Source organism: Amblyraja radiata, chromosome 20, assembly GCF_010909765.2.
Source record: "Amblyraja radiata isolate CabotCenter1 chromosome 20, sAmbRad1.1.pri, whole genome shotgun sequence".
Classification (NCBI taxonomy): Eukaryota; Metazoa; Chordata; class Chondrichthyes; order Rajiformes; family Rajidae; genus Amblyraja; species Amblyraja radiata.
In genome coordinates, this window is record NC_045975.1 from 20,335,813 (window position 1) to 20,355,228 (window position 19,416).

General features: G+C 41.3%; 1 protein-coding gene across 2 annotated transcripts in view; it reads left to right on the forward strand.

Annotated features, from left to right (window-relative positions):
* The window catches only part of sbf2 (SET binding factor 2), a 349,247-nt gene that overhangs the window by 112,870 nt on the left and 216,961 nt on the right, over positions 1 to 19,416 (forward strand). For both annotated transcript variants that reach the window (XM_033038959.1, XM_033038960.1), the window contains exon 3: positions 10,080 to 10,217. In XM_033038959.1, coding sequence (XP_032894850.1) covers positions 10,080 to 10,217 — 138 coding nt within the window. The remainder of the gene's footprint in view (positions 1 to 10,079; positions 10,218 to 19,416) is intronic.

Consider the following 19,416-nt stretch of genomic DNA (forward strand, 5'->3'; position numbering starts at 1 on the left):
TGCTGGTTTAAATGTAGTAATTTTGTTTTGGCTATTGTAAATTCCTGGAGAATAGCATTCTCTATTGCAGAATACATGCTGAGATTCATTCTAAAAGTAAATATTTGGATCTCTTTTAAAACCATTGCATTTGATAAGATATGGTTAGAAAAGACCAGGTTCATGTTGATCGGATTTAGTTGTTGATCTAACTTTACGTCCAGTCCCTTCATGAGCCAGCATAATACAATATTGGTTTAATTGCGGGGTTGGTGTCATGTTGATTTTGAGAACTAGGTGCATCTACGTCAATAGAATATTAAATATGATAAGTTTAAAATAGCTTCCTGTTGTGAACTTTCCTTTGATTTATGGCGTTTGCTACCTTTGTTTTGCATTTTTGATAGTACAGAGGTCATGAGAGAGATTGTTATTATATTACCCATCTGTAATCAAAAATCTCTTCAATTAAAAAATGCTACAATGTTTTCTAAGAATGCGCTGATTTATGTGACCCTTGTAATGAGCTGTTTGTTGATTAAATAATTAAACATTTATTGAAAATTGGTTGCAAACTTTGAGAATTCAGTTCTCTTTCATATTGAACACTGATTTTCATACCGATTGAACTATGATAATGAATAGATGAGCATTATGTTATACTAAATTAAGTTTACCATACATATAATCTGATGATTGATAGCACGGAGAATGAACAAAAGCTTTTCTATAATATTTGTTTATGGAGGTTTAAAATTATTTTTAGTTGCAGCTAAGCTTAATGAACACTAAATCCTAAATATTAGATTTTTGTTAACTAAGTTCAAATAGTTTTGTCATATTAACTATATCTTGTCCTCTGTTCAACTAAATCAGAATGTATTTTAGAATTCTGGTTTGGTCTTTTCACAAATGTTTTATTTAATTTCCATTTATCTCTCCAGAGAAACGGAACTAAGAATTTAGCATTACAAAAATATATACATTGACAGAATGTGGATATTGTTGACAGTCCATGTTTTTATTGCTCACTTTCAGAAGTTAATGATAGTTTATCTACCTTGGTACTTTCGATGCAGGGAAGTTGTTTGTAAACAGCATTGGACAGCATCCATCTCCGAGAGGAACTGCAGTGGGCTGAGGCCAGGTTTGGCTTGGGAGGGTGGGGATGATGGAGGACAGACAAAAGAGGAAGAAAGGAACCAAGAGCATCCTCTGACTAAATAAATTCCTCTTCTCCACTTCTCCCCCTCCCTGTGCCCCACCTGGACTCTCACTCTTTTATTCTCTCCCCCTCTCCTTACACCTACATTCCTTTCTCTAGCTTCACAATTACTGTGATTTGATATCTGATTACTCAGCCACAACGTTGAGTGCATCATAGGGGATTGACCAATTTTGATTTTTAAACACAAAGACAATTCCTGCAAACTCTTCAGACGTGGATAGTCAGTCAAGAGCATGTACTTTACCAGTGCTATCCAATTTTAACAGTGAAAATCAAATTAAGCCCTGTATACCTAGCTTGTAAGACGTGCCCTCCTACATTTCTAGCATTTCGTTTTTAGCTTGCATGCAGCATGCTGTCATCAACATATTTTGAGTCATAAATGCATTTAAACACATCTTCAGTTGAGTATTTATGATGATTGGCATCCAAATTCTGTAAATATTTCTGCAATTCCAGATTTCCCTACTTCCTGTCCTGCATTTTATCTGTTTAAGAGATGTTGGCATTCATCCTTAATCCCAAAGCAGAGAGTAATCTTACAAAACATTTACATGGTTACTTTCATTGCCAGGTTGCTGTTGTTTCAATTTAGTAGTGCTTACAAAACATAATTTACAAATACATGTTTGAATGCTTTAGGGAGCTAACAATTTTCCTGTTCCAGATGTACTGTGAGCATTAATGCTGTTTTTGTGTATTAGAATGATGTGACAACAAATCTGTTTTTTCATTTTTGGGATTCTGCTGCTTCTCAAGTTCTCTATTCATATACACAAGAGGCCATGCTTTCCAGTTTTTTTAAATACTTTTTTGAAATACTTCTGATTCTTATGGCCCAGATATTGTGGAGGTTGTGATGGAGAAACAATCAGCATCACTTTTGCTATTCCAGTAAATTTGGTCACATTTCTGTGATTTCAATACATGTATGGTGTAACGTAGAAATTCTAGTTGCTTGTATTTGTTTCATTCCATTCCTCCCCACAGTTTGTACATCATACAGACTTGATATTTGAATAGGGCTTAGTCTTAAATTACCCTTAAAATACTTCGATTTTGAAACTCCATGGGTCTCGCCAATAAAATAAATTCTACATACTTGGATCTAATTCCCACATTCAAATGTCAAAGCCTAGGAATTTTAGAAATAATTTAATGATATTATTTAAGGTGTTTCTGTTATTACACTAATCATGTATAAATTCCAATCTTAACATTTTATTAATATTTTTATTGTTAAAATGTATGTTTTTTGCTTTCCAGTATGTTGTATATAAGGATCATTTCATATGACTAGCTTCTCTGCCAACCTGATAAAATCATAATAACATGATACAGGGTGGATCAAGTGTGTTGATGCTTTCAGTTGTTCATTATTTTTGGGGAATTTTCCTTTTGAAAATGGTGTGTGTTGATCATTGATTTGAAATATCAGGGTTGCATGGCTCTGCTTCAGAACTCATCTCATGAATGGTTTTGACCCAAAACCTTTCTCCAGAGATGCTGTCTGACCCTCAGTATTACTCCAGCTTTTTGTGTCTATCTCATGGATATTTTGTTGGATATTTGTTTTGAGAATCTGTAACACTATTATGCTTGTGGACATTTTGGAAGAACGTGCATGGTTAACGTAATCTCAGTTAGGATTTTATTAGCCAAACAGAACACTATAATAACAGTGATTTTAGCAGTGAATTAGAACTAACTATTGAATCTGCAGATGTAGGTAACTGGAAGGAGCAGTCCTTAGTTTAGTCTATTGTCACGTGTACTGAGGTATCGTGAAAAGCTTTTGTGTGCTAACCAGTCAGCGGAAAGACAATGTATGATTACAATCGAGCCGATCACAGTGTACAGATACATGCTAAGGGAATAACGTTTAGTACAAGATAAAGTACCCTTTCACATGCTATGCAAAATTATGGAGCAAATAAATGTTCAAAAAATCAATAGGCTGATCAATTACATCTGTTCCTCAAACCCAGTTTATTCTAGCCACTGTGTAACTTAGAAATAAACCATTGAATGTTAATAAACTACCTACATTCCTGTCATTTAAGTTAATAGGAATGGCTCAAAGTCTTAATTTTAAAAGTCTGTCATGACTGGAGCTGAATTCATGCTCAAATTTGGCACAGCTTGTTGCAGTTTAGAATAACGTGGGTTCCCTTGTGACTTTCACACTATTTCCCATTTCTGATAGCGGGTGGCCGAAGCCATTGCATAAGGATGCTGTAAAATGAAATTAAAATTAAATTAGGTTTGCTAAAAATTAGCTATTTATAAGGATTGGAGAAGAGAAGATTCACATGTGCTTCTAATCTCTGGTATTTTGCTGACCCAGTTTCTGGGAATGTGAGTGAGGGGGACGATGTCTAATTTATACTTGTTAATTGAATGGCTCATTTGATTTGATTTACCATAAACTAAATTATTGTGATATTTTAATTTTTATTTGACTTTTGCCTTAAAAAAAAAAGCAATGTATGAAATAATGCTTCTGGTTAATTTAATAAAGTTTATATAGTTCAACGTGTTATCTTGGAAATGAGGATTACACCCAATAGGACAACACAAATTGCATCCCAGAGAACATAGAACAGTACAGCTTTGGAACAGGCCCTTTGGCCCACAATGTTTGTGCCGAACATGATTCAAAGACAAACTCTTAGCTGCCTGCACGTAATCCATATTCCTTCATTCGCTGCATATCCAAAAGCCCCTTAAATGCCACTATCATATATGCCTCCATCTCCACCTCTAGCAGCACATTCCAGACACCCACTACCCTCTGTGTTTAAAAACAACTTGCCTCCAACATCTTCCTTAAACTTTGCTCTTTTCACTTTAAATCTTTGCCCTCTAGTATTTGATATTTCCATATTGGGAAGAGGGTTTTGCTTCATCTCATTACTTTGGCTCTACTGCCCTAATTTGACAAAAGGAAGCAACTGACATTTTTTTCAAAATTGAGTTATTGCTTGTTTTAGGGTATTTGAGATATGCTCTACACAATGGTGAACAAAATAAGTCTTCTCTGAGTACAATTTGAAAATATTTATACCAGAGAAGTAAGAAATTCCATCACAGAGAGCTGAAAGAAAAACACGTTTTCCTCATTTACAAGAAAACTCCTTTCTGTCAGTTGGCAGTATACACCTCGCCATGATCTATACTACTTAAAATACAGGATATGAAACAATGGGAATATTTCATAAAAAGCAGGAAAATAACCTGGAAGTTTGGAGACCTTCAGTTTCACTACTGAGTGCTGTATTTACAGAAACACCCACATGTATATATCATAGAAACATAGACATAGAAAATAGGTGCAGGAGTAGGCCATTCGGCCCTTCGAGCCTGCACCGCCATTCAATATGATCATGGCTGATCATCCAACTCAGTATCCTGTACTTGCCTTCTCTCCATACCCCCTGATCCCTTTAGCCACAAGGGCCACATCTAACTCCCTCTTAAATATAGCCAATGAACTGGCCTCCACTACCTTCTATGGCAGAGAATTCCAGAGATTCACCACTCTCTGTGTGATAAATGTTTTCCTCATCTCGGTCCTAAAAGATTTCCCCCTTATCCTTAAACTGTGACCCCTTGTTCTGGACTTCCCCAACATCGGGAACAATCTTCCTGCATCTAGCCTGTCCAACCCCTTAAGAATTTTGTAAGTTTCTATAAGATCCCCCGCAATCTTCTAAATTCTAGCGAGTACAAGGCGAGTCTATCCAGTCTTTCTTCACTTGCACGGCGGCTGGCCAGTCACAGGAGGCCAGTTGAGGCGGCCGGCGGCGGCAAACATTATTATTATACTCTACACGAATTAGTATAATTGGCCAATGACCAATGACTAATAAAGGCAAACATACCATATGCCTTCTTTGCCACTTTTATATACTTGTGTTGCCACTTTCAGCGAGTTATGGTGTTGGACCATAAGATCCCTCTGTACATCAATTCTGTTATGCATTGATTGAATATTTTCTCCTTGCATTTGGCCTCCCAAAGAGCAGCACCCCGTTTGCTTGGATTAAGTTTGCTGGGATTTCTTCACCCATTTCTGTAGTTGATTACTATCCCTCTGTATACTTTGACAGCCTTACTCACAGTCCATGACTCGAGCAATCTTATGGGCCTGTCCCACTTAGGCAACTTTTTAGGTGACTGCAGGAGACTATGCAGTTGCCACATTCAATTCAATTCAATTCAACTTTAATGTCATTGCACAAATACTGAGTATGGGTACAACGAAATGCAGTTTTGCGTCAGTCCGTAGTAGTAGTGCATATAGAAATAAAAAAAAATTAAAAAAAGAAGATACAGAATAATCAAAAATACAGAATAATTAAACAATGGGGACGGAGGGACCGGAGAAATCTATCGGCGGGACTCCGAGTTCAGCAATGTGATGGTATGATTGTAGAAGCTGTTCCTCATCCTGCTGGTACGAGACCTGAGGCTCCTGTACCGTCTCCCTGATGGGAGGAGGGCAAACAGTCCATGGTTGGGGTGGGAGGGGTCTTTAATGATCTTCCCAGCCCGTCTCAGACACCGTTTTCGGTGGAGGGCATCCATGGCAGGGAGCGGGGCACCGATGATGTGCTGCGCGGTTTTCACCACCCGTTGTAGTGCCTTCCTGTCCGCAACAGTGCAGCTGCTGTACCATACCGTGAAGCAGGTGGTCAGGATGCTCTCGATGGTACAGCGGTAGAAGTTGGTCAGTATCTGGGGGGACAGGTGGGCTTTCTTGAGCCTCCTCAGGAAGTAAAGGCGCTGCTGTGCCTTTTTGATCAGCTTGGAGGTGTTGAGGGACCAGGACAAATCCTCCGAGATATGTACCCCGAGGAATTTGTAGCTGGAGACGCGCTCCACCTCAGTCCCGTTTATATGGATGGGGGTATGACTGTCTCCTCTGACCTTCCTGAAGTCGACAATAATTTCCTTCGTCTTCTTGGAGTTGAGGACGAGGTTATTGTTGGCACACCAGGTTGTCAGGTGCTGGACCTCCTCTCTGTAGGCTGACTCATCGTTGTCACTGATCAGTCCTACCACCGTGGTGTCGTCAGCAAACTTAATGATGGTGTTGGATCCGTACTTAGGGATGCAGTCGTGGGTGAAGAGGGAGTAGAGGAGAGGGCTGAGCACACAGCCCTGTGGCACGCCGGTGTTCAGTGTTATAGTGGAGGAGGTGAGGTTGTTGACATGGTCGCCACATGTTCGCAGGTGGTCGCCAGGGAGTCGCCTTCATGGTCGTGAGGCGTTCCCGCATTCTGGGAACTAGTCGCGGTCTCATTATGGTCACCGCGAATTTTTCAACATGTTGAAAAATTAGCGGCGACTAAAATGAAGAATTCTCGTGCAGTAGGTGGGTCGCCAGGAGGTCCTGGTGCGTTGCCAGGAGGTCGAAGGTTCTTGTAGGTTCTTGTGGGTTGTAGCCGGTTCCAGTTGCCGGTTTTTCAGGCGATTGCCGGCAACTTGACAGTCGCCGGCAGTCACCTGAAAAATCGCCTAAGTGGGACAGGCCCATTAGTGTCATCTGCTTACTTAGCAACCCATCTGCATTTGTGCCTAGTCATCGGAAACAACAACGATCTCGGTACATATCCCGTGAAACTCCACAGGTCACAGACTATATTTGTTGACAATTGAAATTTTAGAATTAGTTCCAGTTAATCATCATAGTGGGAATTTTGGCCTGATGGACATGACCTAAGTCGCAATGGGGATTGACAAATCAATATCTGATTCAGGAATCCAATTTTCATCGGCTATGGAACAACTGAATCTCTGATAATACAGCAACCTCGGAATTATTTGAGTTTACTCAACTATTACCAACACTTTTAACTCAAATTTTTTTGACATTGCACATAGTATTATAGATTTTACACTGAATCAGCTTAGGACGCTTTACTGGAGGAATTGGGTTCCTAATGGGTTTAAAAGGATTGTGGGGTGGGGACCTGATGTTTAAAAGGAAGATCAGAAGAGAGGGGGGGGGGGGGGGGGGGGGGGTTCCCTACGGTTTAAAAAGAAAATAGGCAACAGGGCTCTGACTTTAAGGGGAGTGTGGGAATTTGACCCGGGGATATTAGAGGATTGTGGAAATGGGGCCCCATTGAGTTTAAAAGGAATGTGTGGAATTGTGCCTCAGTGAGTTTAAAGGGAACAGGTGAGTCCGATGCTGAACCATTGGAGATTACGAACAATAGGATTGTGGATTTTCCTATATTGTTGATTAAATTTAACTGAATAGAATATGTTTTCTGGGTTTAGAATTGGTCTGCATCATGATTCTTTGAATTTCAAGAGTATGCACAGTGTAGGATAAACAAAATTGTAACAGTTATTCTGTATCTTTTTCTTCGCGCAACCTATTTTACTTCAGTTTGGCTTAATTGCATTTATATAGTACCTGATTTGATTGATTAGCATGAAAAACAAAGCTGTTCACTGTACCTCGGTACAAGCGACAATTTTAAAACCTAAACTTCGTTTATCAATGTAGTATGGCTAAATTAATTGTACTTAATGAAGAATGTCCTGGACAGTTACTCTATAATGAATGTTTTACCAGTTTTTAAAAAATGCATTGAAGGGATGTGGGCTAGGTAGAGGCAGAATTGAATTGCACAACCCGAGATGTTCTTGAGAAGGTGGTGGTGAGCTGCTTCCTAAACTTCTGCAGTCCTAGTGTTAAGGTTTACATATCGATTATTTTAAGTAGTATAAGTAAACAAAATTTTACACTTGTGGATCACTTAATTGTTGAAATTTAAACAGAATGAAACAGAACCTGATAATACTTGGATATTTAAAAATCGTTCCATTTGTAAATAATACAGATATTTTGGATTGACACTTGAGTATAATAGAATGTAGGACCTAGGAATATTGCAATATGGCATTTGGTATTGTAGCATGCCAAAGCAGAAGTATTTGTTTGACCTTTAAGCCTGGCAATGTTGGCTATCTGTTTGATGGTAGATAAAGTATGTGGAATTTGTAACTGGTAGTATAACCAGAGAGTTTACTGCAGCTATTATAATATAAATCATTTGACGAGGTTTAATTGGTGTCCATTCCTCAATAATTATTCATTTTCTTAAGGTCAATTTATTATAGGGTAATTTAAATCGCTCCAAATATGTCACACATATGTGTTCTTTGATGTTGGACTTTGCACAATATGTTTATTTTACATGAATGGCTCATTACAAATTGGATGGTATTGGATCTGAATTGTTATAAATTGTGGGCTTAGAAATGTTGGTATGCAGAAGAATGCTATCAAAATATGTTTGGGGACCGAATAAACCAACAGATTAATTCAGGATTTTTGTTTTGCAGCCTCTGGGGCTGTGTGGAATGGTGACAAATGAGGTTCTGTGCTCATTTTGATGTCATTGGCACAACATTCCCTCCACATGGCCTCATGCATTGATGCAAGTTTTTAAATGGAGGTTAGAGATATGCTTTGGTACCATTTACAGGGGCCTGGCTTGAAACTGGGGAGGAAAGAACAGCAGATGCTGGTTTAAATTGAAGGGAGACAAACTGCTGGAGTAACTCAGCGGGACAGGCAGCATCTCTGGAGAGAAGGAATGGGTAAAGTTACCTAGGCCATCGATGGGCCGAGATATCGGCCTGTAAAGTTGGCCTCGGAAGTCTGCTATGGGAACAAATCTGCTGGCTCCGGCTGAGCCGTAGTTCCAGAGCCGCAGCCGCAGGGGACAAATTTCAACCCACTGATTGGCGCGGAAGTCCCAATGTGGTTTAGGGGGAGATTCCAAGTGTGCTATCATGATTTTATTCTTATTAAAGGAGGTGCCGGTCCATCACCTGCCGGAAAATCGTTGCTGGAACTGTAATACAAAAAAGTTGAAAAATTTCCCAATTGCAGATTATCAATTATGCTGTGCCTATCCTGCATGATTGATGATTATTTGAAATTTACATACTCAACAAATATGTATCATGCCAGATCATTATTTGTGCCCGTCATTCTATTTAGGTAAATGTTAATGATGTTGATGTTGGGAAATGAGGCTAGGAAGATTTTTCAAATTGCAGGATCATTGAAATTTACCAAAGGAGTATTGGAATATGCTTGAAATTAATAAACTGCATTGTGTAGTCTTAAAAAAAGCTTGGTGCAAATATTTATCCGAAGAATATTACAGGTAAATTATTCTTTATAACATGAGGCCATGCTTTTTGTACATGCATCAAGGAATGAGTTGAAAAAAAATCAAGTCTCTATCTGTCTGTCTAACTATCTACCTACTTTTGTTTCACATAAATTCTGAGAGTGAATTTTGTTTCGTATCTCAAAATTTTGAATAGTGATTAGTACATTCCAGAAGGGCAAATTTTCGTTGTGCATTGTAACATGGCCGTTACCTGTTCATTCATTTTTCATGAATAAACTGTTTATTCATGAAAAATAGATGAGTAGTATTAATAGATATTTCTTAATGATGAGGGTCAAAGTACATTATCTAGGTGGGTGATTTGCACCTGTTGGAAATGGTCATTGCCTGGTACTTTTCAAGAGCAAAATTAGTGGTTTCTGATGTCATGTTTCTTACTTTTTAGAAAAAAATTATTCTATACAAACTTGTGTCCTCTAACGTGGAAACTTCCCCGTTATATCAAGAAAATTAGATATACGAGAAGAAATTGGGGTTTTAAAGAGCTGCATATCCGCATATTAATATCTTTCTCTCACATTATAAACTGCTTGGCATTTTTATTATTGTTTATAATGTATAATTTTAATGAAACATTTAAAAAGATTATTTAGTGTGGAAGAGAAAAAAATGTTAAAATTATTCTCATTTATTTTTTACTCTAGTTCTGTCAACCTGCTGGCTGGCAGCTGTCTACTGAACGAAAACAACCCACGTATTTTGTGGTGGTTCTGACTGATATTGACTCAGATCGCCATTACTGTGCGTGTCTAACATTTCATGAAGCAGAAATTAATTTACAGGTAAGTGTTTTTAAAGATTTTCCTATTTAGTTCACCAAATGGGGCATATAGTCAGCTGATGATACAACCACTGCCAATGGTTGGCAGAAGCATTCAGTAGTAGTGCGAGAGGAATGATAACCATTTAGGAGATGGAGAATGACAAAGATGGGCATGAACAAGGTTTTGAAGGGATCTAAGCACCAGAATAAAAATGTTAAATCTGATGTACAAACAGGATCATGAATTTAAAATTGGTTAGGAATGATGGGTTAGCAGTAGATGGTGTGGTATTGGAATAGGCAGTGGAATTTTGAAAGCATTGAATTTTATGGATATGAAAGTCAGCCAGGAGCATAGTGCATTTGTCAAAACTGGAAGTGATGATGGCATTGTTGAAAATTTCACCACCAGATGGGTGTGTAGAATTAGAGATTGTGAAATATGAAGGTGGAAAAGGTTGATCTTTGAATGAAAGTTCAGCCTGAGGAATGTAGGGCATTAACTTTGCTCAATCTAAGGTAATGCCAGTTTCCAGTGGAACATCCCATTAATTCTATTCCCACTATTAATTCCCTGAATCCTTGCAACGTATTCTCTTACACATGCCCTTTAACACGTCTTTGGTTCTTTTTGCTATTAACCAACACCAAGGGGTAATTACAGTAGTCAATTAACCTATCAGCGTGTCTTTAGGGTGTGGTAAATAATCAGACATTGATTTAATGGGAATATTTGTTGTGCTCCATAGTGCAAATATTTCTCTATTTGTTGAATGATGTAGTTATATCATTATGTTTCATGGCTTGATTGTTTTTTGTTTGAACATAGTGTGGGTGAACAGAGGTCTGAGTGTGACAGATTAAAGTTGCATAGGGACAAATGCACAGCAGGATTTAGGCGAGTGTTTCATATTACAGCATTTGGATTATAAAGTTAGAACAATTTCTACTGGATATTCAAATTGAAATTTAATTTCTAATTAACCATTAAAAAATGTATTGCAAAATCATTTAGTGTGATTAAAACTCTAATATCTGGTACTATATCAGATCAACAAATTATGATTGAATATTTTTGGTAGTATGTAAATGATGATGATGTTACTATTCAAATTTAAACTTTACTCAGTTGACAATAGGGTGTGTGCAGACATAGTCTAAATTAAAAAATACATCTTGTATATTCCAGACAAGAAATGTGACAACACATGCTAGTATTGCTTGAAACCATGAAATTACTACATGTGCTGCCATGTACAACTGCCTTATGTACATAAAATGTATTATATTTGTGACAGAACCTTTGAAAATATTGATCTCATTGCTTTTTGTAAAGTACTCAACTCTATTAAGAAGATAATATAATTTAGGTAGAGAAAAGCAAATACAATTTCAAGAGACTACAATTCCACTGTTACTAAAGATGCTACAAAGCTCAGTCATAATAGATTTTCAGTTAATCAAATGTTAAAAGCTGTCCCTGAACTTTTATTATAGATCAATAATTCAATGTTTTGACAATGATTGAATTAATCATTAAAACGCATTAGAAGAAATGCATACCAAAGCTGGGTTGAAACCATCACATAATGTTTCTTCAACTAGCAATTGCATGTAATTTTTCCAAATGTAAATTTATTTATGTCCACACATAAATATTAATTATATTTGCAATTTGTGCTTTGGGAGGTTGAATATAAGGGGAAAGCCATGGGACTATCTAGACTACACTTCTTCCCACCCTGCTTCCTGTAAGGACTCCATCCCCTACTCCCAATTCCACCGTTTACGCCGCATCTGCTCCCAGGATGAGGTGTTCCACACCAGGGCATCGGAAATGTCCTTATTCTTCAGGGAACGAGGGTTCCCCTCCCCTACTATAGATGAGGCTCTCACCAGGGACTCTTCAATACCCCGCAACACTGCGCTCTCTCCCCATCCCCCCACTCGGAACAAGGGCAGAGTCCCCCTAGTCCTCACCTTCCACTCCACTAGCCGTCACATACAACAAATAGTCCTCCGTCATTTTCGCCACCTCCAACGTGACCCCACCACTCACCACGTCTTCCCATCTCACCCCCTGTCTGCTTTTCGCAAAGACCGCTCCCTCCGTAACTCCCTGGTCAATTCTTCCCTAAACCACCCACACCACCCGCTCCCCGGGCACTTTGCCATGCAACCGCAGGAGATGCTACACTTGTCCCTTCACCTCCCCCCTCGACTCCATTCAAGGACCCAAGCAGTCGTTCCAGGTGCAACAGTGGTTCACCAGCATCTCCTCCAACCTCATCTATTGCATCCGCTGCTCCAGATGTCAGCTGATCTACATCGGTGAGACCAAGCGTAGGCTTGGCGATCGTTTCGCCGAACACCTCCGCTTGGTCCGCATTAACCAACCTGATCTCCATGTGGCTCAGCACTTCAACTCCCCCTCCCATTCCGAATCCGACCTTTCTGTCCTGGGCCTCCTCCATGACCAGAGTGAGCACCACCGGAAATTGGAGGAGCAGCACCCCATATTCCGCTTGGGCAGTCTGCACCCCAACGGCTTGAACATTGACTTCTCCAATTTCCGGTAGCCCGTGCTGTCTCCTCCCCTTCCTAGCTCTCCCTCAGCCCTCTGGCTCCTCCTCTTCCTTTCTTCTTCCCGCCCCCCCCCCCCCCCACCCTGCATCAGTCTGAAGAAGGGTTTTGGCCCGAAACGTTGCCTATTTCCTTCGCTCCATAGATGCTGCCGCACCCGCTGGGTTTCTCCAGCACTTTTGTCTAAGGAGAAAGTATATAGTTAATAGTAAGACCCTACCTCAAACATTGATGTACCGAGGGAACTTGGAGTCTAAGTTCACAGTTCGCGGAAAGTGATATATGATATGCTTGCTTGGGACATTGAGTCAGCCACAGGGAGCCTCAACGATTTCCGCCCAGTGGCACTCACCCCTGTCATTGCTAAGTGCTTTGAGCGGCTGATCTTGGCTCACCTCAAAGCCAGCCTCCCCCCCACACTGGACCCCCATCAGTTTGCCTACCGGGCCAACAGGTCTACAGAGGACGCCATATCGGCGGCCCTACGCTCTGCCCTGACCCACCTGGGCAACAACAACTCCTACATCAGGTTGCTGTTCATTGATTTCAGCTCCGCCAGCTTGATCACCAAACTCAGCGGGCTTGGCATCTCCACCTCCCTCTGCAACTGGACACTGGATTTCCTCACCAACAGACCACAGTCTGTTAGGGTCAACAACCTCACCTTTTCCACTATAACACTGAACACCGGCGTGCCACAGGGCTGTGTGCTCAGCCCTCTCCTCTACTCCCTCTTCACCCACGACTGCATCCCTAAGTACGGATCCAACGCCATCATTAAGTTTGCTGACGACACCACGGTGGTAGGACTGATCAGTGACAACGATGAGTCAGCCTACAGAGAGGAGGTCCAGCACCTGACAACCTGGTGTGCCAACAATAACCTCGTCCTCAACTCCAAGAAGACGAAGGAAATTATTGTCGACTTCAGGAAGGTCAGAGGGGGCAGACATACCCCCATCCATATAAACGGGACTGAGGTGGAGCGCGTCTCCAGCTACAAATTCCTCGGGGTACACATCTCGGAGGATTTGTCCTGGATCCTCAACACCTCCAAGCTGATCAAAAAGGCACAGCAGCGCCTTTATTTCCTGAGGAGGCTCAAGAAAGCCCATCTGTCCCCCCAGATCCTGACCAACTTCTACCGCTGTACCATCGAGAGCATCCTGACCACCTGCTTCACGGTATGGTACAGCAGCTGCACTGTTGCGGACAGGAAGGCACTACAACGGGTGGTGAAAACCGCGCAGCACATCATCGGTGCCCCGCTCCCTGCCATGGATACCCTCCACCAAAAACGGTGTCTGAAACGGGCTGGGAAGATCATTAAAGACCCCTCCCACTCCAACCATGGACTGTTTGCCCTCCTCCCATCAGGGAGGCGGTACAGGAGCCTCAGGTCTCGTACCAGTAGGATGAGGAACAGCTTCTACAATTATACCGTCGCATTGCTGAACTCGGGGTCCCGCCGATAGATTCCTCCGGTCCCTCCGTCCCCATTGTTTAATTATTCTGTATTTTTGATTATTCTGTATCCTCTTTTTTTTTAAATTTCTATATTGCACTACTACTACGGACTGACGCACAACTGCATTTCGTTGTACCCATACTCAGTATTTGTGCAATGACATTAAAGTTGAATTGAATTGAATTGAATTGAAGAGTCAGGAAGCCAAGATACAGCTTTATAGGATTTTGGTTAGGCCACGTTTGGAGTATTGTGTGTGGTGATGTGAAGGCTTTGGTTGCTGCCTGCATTGAAGGGTATTAGCAATTGGGAGGGAAACAAGGAACTGTAGATGCTGGTCTAGAAAAAAACAGTGCTGGAATAACTCAGCAGGTCAGGCAGCATCTCTAAAGGACATGGATAGGTGATGTTTTGGGTTGGGATCCTTTTGCAGACTCGAAATGTCATCTATCTATACTCTCCAGAGATACTGCCTGACCCGCTGAGTTACCCCAGCATTTTTATATTTGTTTAGCTATAAGCAGAGGTTGGACAGATTTGGATTGTTTTTTCTGTAGCGTCTGAGGTTGAGGGGAGATCTGACAGAAGATTATAAAATTATGAGAGGCGTTGATAGGGGAAACATTCAGAATCTTTTCCTCCTTGGATGGAAATATCAAATTCTACGGGGCTTAGCTTTAAGGTGAGAAGGGCAACATTTAAAGGAGACTAGACTAAGTGGGTCCCAGTCGCACGGGAGCAGTTATATGGAGGCAGATATGATAGTAACATTTAAGAAGCTTTTGAACAGGTATATGGATGTGGAGATAATGGAGAGATATGGATCACATGCAGGCAGAAGTTATTAGTTTAATGGCATTGTGTTTGACGGAGACATTGTGGGCTGAAGGGCTTGTTCCTAGTCTGTACCGTTCTGTGCTCTATTATAGTCTGTGCCGTTCTGTGCTCTATTATAGTGCAAAATTACCTTTTATAATGAATACATTATTCACATAATGAATGTTCCACTTCTATTGCCTGTGAATTTTGGCATTCTGGTAGTCTTTGTAGAATGCTGTCATTTCCTCCATTAGCTGGATAATCAGTCTTGTGGACATTAATTTTGAAACAGATAAAGTTCAAGATTCTTTCAGTCGGATCCCTCAGTTATGAATTTAGTAAGATAAAGTAGATGTATTGAATTCCATTCTAATGGCCAATGGCCTGGCAAGCTCTATTATTGTCTTTTAGTTGCATGAAAATAATCTTTTAAATGAACACATGGAGAGCAATCATAAAGATTAAAATGTGCAAGGATATGACAATTTAAAAAAAATGACTACAAATCATTTAAACACTACAAGTAAGCTTAATAGACATAGATTTTTAAGTTCAATACATCGTTGTACACATTTGAGTCAGTGAAATGGAGCACTTGAGATAAAATTGCAAAGCTCAGAGGACAGGTTCAAATATAGTCCTGGAGTATATTTGCCAAAAGCATAATTTCACTTATTTTAGTTTATTTACCTGGGAATTGATTTCTAATCAAACCATATTTCCATCATTTTGCTGGGTCAATTTCCATTGCAGACAGGTTGTGTAAAAGGACACAAAGCTTTGGAAAATAATTGAAACCTCATAACAATAGTCTGTACTTTATAACACAATCAGATGAACAAAGTAGATACAGTGCATTCAGAAAGTATTCAGACCCCTTCACTTTTTCCACATTTTGTTACGTTACGGCCTTATTCTAAAATTCAATTTTTTTATCATCAATCTACACTCACTACCCCATAATAAAAAAGCCCATAATAAAAAAGCGAAAACAGGTGTTTAGAAATTTTTGCAAAGTAATTAAAAATAAATAACTGAAATATCACATTAACATAAGTATTCAGACCCTTTACTCAGTACTTCGTTGAGGCACCTTTGGCAGCGATTACAGCCTCAAGTATTGTTGGGTATGGCACTACAAGCTTGGCACACCTGTATTTGGGTAATTTTGCCCATTCTTCTCTGCAGATCCTCTCAAACTCTGTCAGGTTGGATGGGGAGCGTTGATGCACAACTATTTTAAGGTTCCTCCAGAGATGTTCGATCGGCTTCAAATCCGGGCTCTGGCTGGGCCACTCAAGGACATTCACAGCCACTCACAAAGCCACTCCTGCGTTGTCTTGGATGTGTGCTTAGGTCGTTGTCCTGTTGGAAGGTTAACCTCCACCCCAGTCAGAGGTCCAGAACGCCCTGGAACAGGTTTTCATCAAGGATCTCTGTACTTTGCTCCATTCATCTTTCCCTCGATCATGACTAGTCTCCAGTTCCTGCCGCTGAAAAACATCCCCACAGTATGATGCTGCCACCACCATGCTTCACCGTAGGTATGGTATTGGCCAGGTGATGAGCGGTGCCTGGTTTCCTCCAGATGTGGTGCTTGGCATTCAGGCCAAAGAGTTCAATCTTAGTTTCATCAGACCAGAGAATCTTGTTTCTCATGCCTTTTGGCAAACTCCAAGCGGGCTGTCATGTGCCTTTTACTGAGGAGTGGCTTCCGTCTGGCCACTCTACCATAAAGGCCTGATTGGTGGAGTGCTGCAGATATAGTTGTCCTTCTGGAAGGTTCTCCTATCTCCACAGAGGAACTCTGGAGCTCAGTCAGAGTGACCATCGGGCTCTTGGTCACCTCCCTGACTAAGGCCCTTCTCTCCCGATTGCTCAGTTTGGCCGGGCTGTCAGCTCTATGAAGAGTCCTGGTGATTCCAAAGTTCTTCCATTTAAGAATGATGGAGGCCACTGTGCTCTTTGGGACCTGCAATGCTGCGGAAATTGTTTTATACCCTTCCCCAGATCTGTGTCTCGACACAATCCAGCCATGGACAATTCGTTTATCTTCATGGCTTGGTTTTTGCTCTGACATGCACTGTCAACTGTGGGACCTTATATAGACAGGTGTGTGCCTTTCCAAATCAAGTCCAATCAATTTAATTTACCACTGGTGAACTCCAATCAAGTTGTAGAAACATTTCAAGGATAATCAATGGAAACAGGATGAACCTAAGCTCAATTTTGAGTGTCATAGAAAAGGGTCTGAATACTTATGTAAATGTGATATTTCAGTTATTTATTTTTAATTATTGCAAAAATTTCTAAACACATGTTTTCGCTTCTTCATTCTGGGGTATTTTGTGTAGATTGATGATAAAAAATATATAATTTAATCTGTTATAAAATAAGGCTGTAACGTAACAAAATGTGGAAAAGTGAAGGGGTCTGAATACTTTCTGAATGCACTGTATTTCTCATTGTACTTTCGTTCCAAAGAGTAGTAAGCTTAAACATTTAAACTTTGATGGATGCTTGTTAACGGATACATTTAAGCCAAATATTCAGTTTGCCTGCTGCACCAGTTTGCCAGTCATTGTTGCTCTCAACTTTGATGCCTCTAGTTTATTCCAGACTGCAAACATAATAGTGCGTAATGTTTCCCAAACCTGCATCTGCAGTTTCTTGTGTCATCACAATTGTCCTCCTTTCCACAAGAAGTATATGAATGAATAACAGGATTCAAGTCCATCACTCCTCTGTCCTTATGTCCTTTCATTTCCCCTTCATTGAGTCTAACATGGAGGAATTTGCTTGGATTGCTGGCTTTTCTCTGGTGCTGAGATCATAGACTGGTTTACACAGTCCTGCAGTCATTCTGCAAGCAGCCAATTACAGAAATTGCAATTTTCTAGAATTGATTCTCTGAGTCCGGTGATCTCCAGCAGAAAATCATGCAGATCTGTTATATTTTCTTCAGGTTTCATCTGCTCTAGCCTACCCCTCCTTCACCCAGACTATCTGAGATTAGGCTAACTCTTAGTTTAGAGGAATGTCTGTTTAATATCTGTTTTTTGACCTAATAGGACCTTGAAAAGGTTCAGAAGTATACTATATTGGGAACCAGGTTTTTTTTACCAGATGTCTACTAAAACCAGATGGCTGGAACAATAAAATAGCTCTGTCATCAGGTTGTGCTTCATTATAGCAGAAGCAAGTTGTGAGATTTGCATGCTATTTAACTTTACAGTTTGTAAAGCCTGGAAACTTTCAGAGATGAGAAACAGCAAGAAGATTAGGTTCTGAAAAAATGCCTAGAACAACAGTGGTGCTGGCTGCTAGACCTCTAACACAGCAATCTCTATAATACTAAAAGTCTTTGTCGGGTGTGTGTGTGTGTGTCTGTCTGGTTAATTCCTATTTTCTTCCAGACGCTAGGCCACAGCCTTCCCATTTTCACACATCCGACTCACATTTTCCCCGTCGAGGCGATAAACAGTTATTAATGGTCTAAAGTTTTAAGAACAGCCTGAAAACTCGCCCATTTCGGGAAAACCCCCCAAATTATGTCACAATGCACTTGCAAGGCAGGACGGGACACTCCGGGAGCCCGGTGGGGAGGGAGGTGCTGGAGCTGGAGTGAGGGCCGAGCCCGGTGCTTGGGATGAGGCCGTGACCGGGGCTTTGAAAGAAGCCGCCGCTGGAATCAAGGACGAGCCTGGGTCCGGGGTCAGGGACGAGCCCATAGATGAAGTCAGGGCCTGCACTGGAGCCCAGGCGGGAGTCGAGCTGACGGCTGGAGTCTACAGCCAGGGCCGGGCCGAGTACGAGAACCAGGCTGAGTTCCAGGCTTTGGGTAGGTCCTGGGGCAGGGAATGGGAGGGGAGGAGGATGAGGGAAATTAGGAGGAGGGAGATGGGGTGGGGAGTGGGGTGGTAGAGGGAGATGGGGGGGGGGGGGTGTGGAGGAGGGAGATGGGGGAGGGGTGGAGGAAGGAGAAGCCCCCTCCCTATCTACCCATACTTCCCCCCCCTCTCTACCCCCTCCCTTTCTACCTCCCTCTCTACCCCCTCCCTCGCCCTCCCCCTCGCCACAAGCAAAAAAAAGAGACAGAAAAAGACCTCTCCTCGAACCCTCCCCCCCCCCAAACCCCCTCCCTCTCAACCCCCTCGAGAAGAAGAGCTCCTACAGAAGAGAAGAGAAAAAGCCTCCAAGAAAAAGAGAGGAATAAGAAACTCTCCCTCCTCTCTCCCCCCCCTCTCCCTTGAAAAGACCCCTCTCCTCTCCCTCTCCTACACCTTAGAACCCCTCCTCCCCCCTCTCCCTCCCCCCCCTCCCTCCTCCCTCTCCCTCTACTACTTAC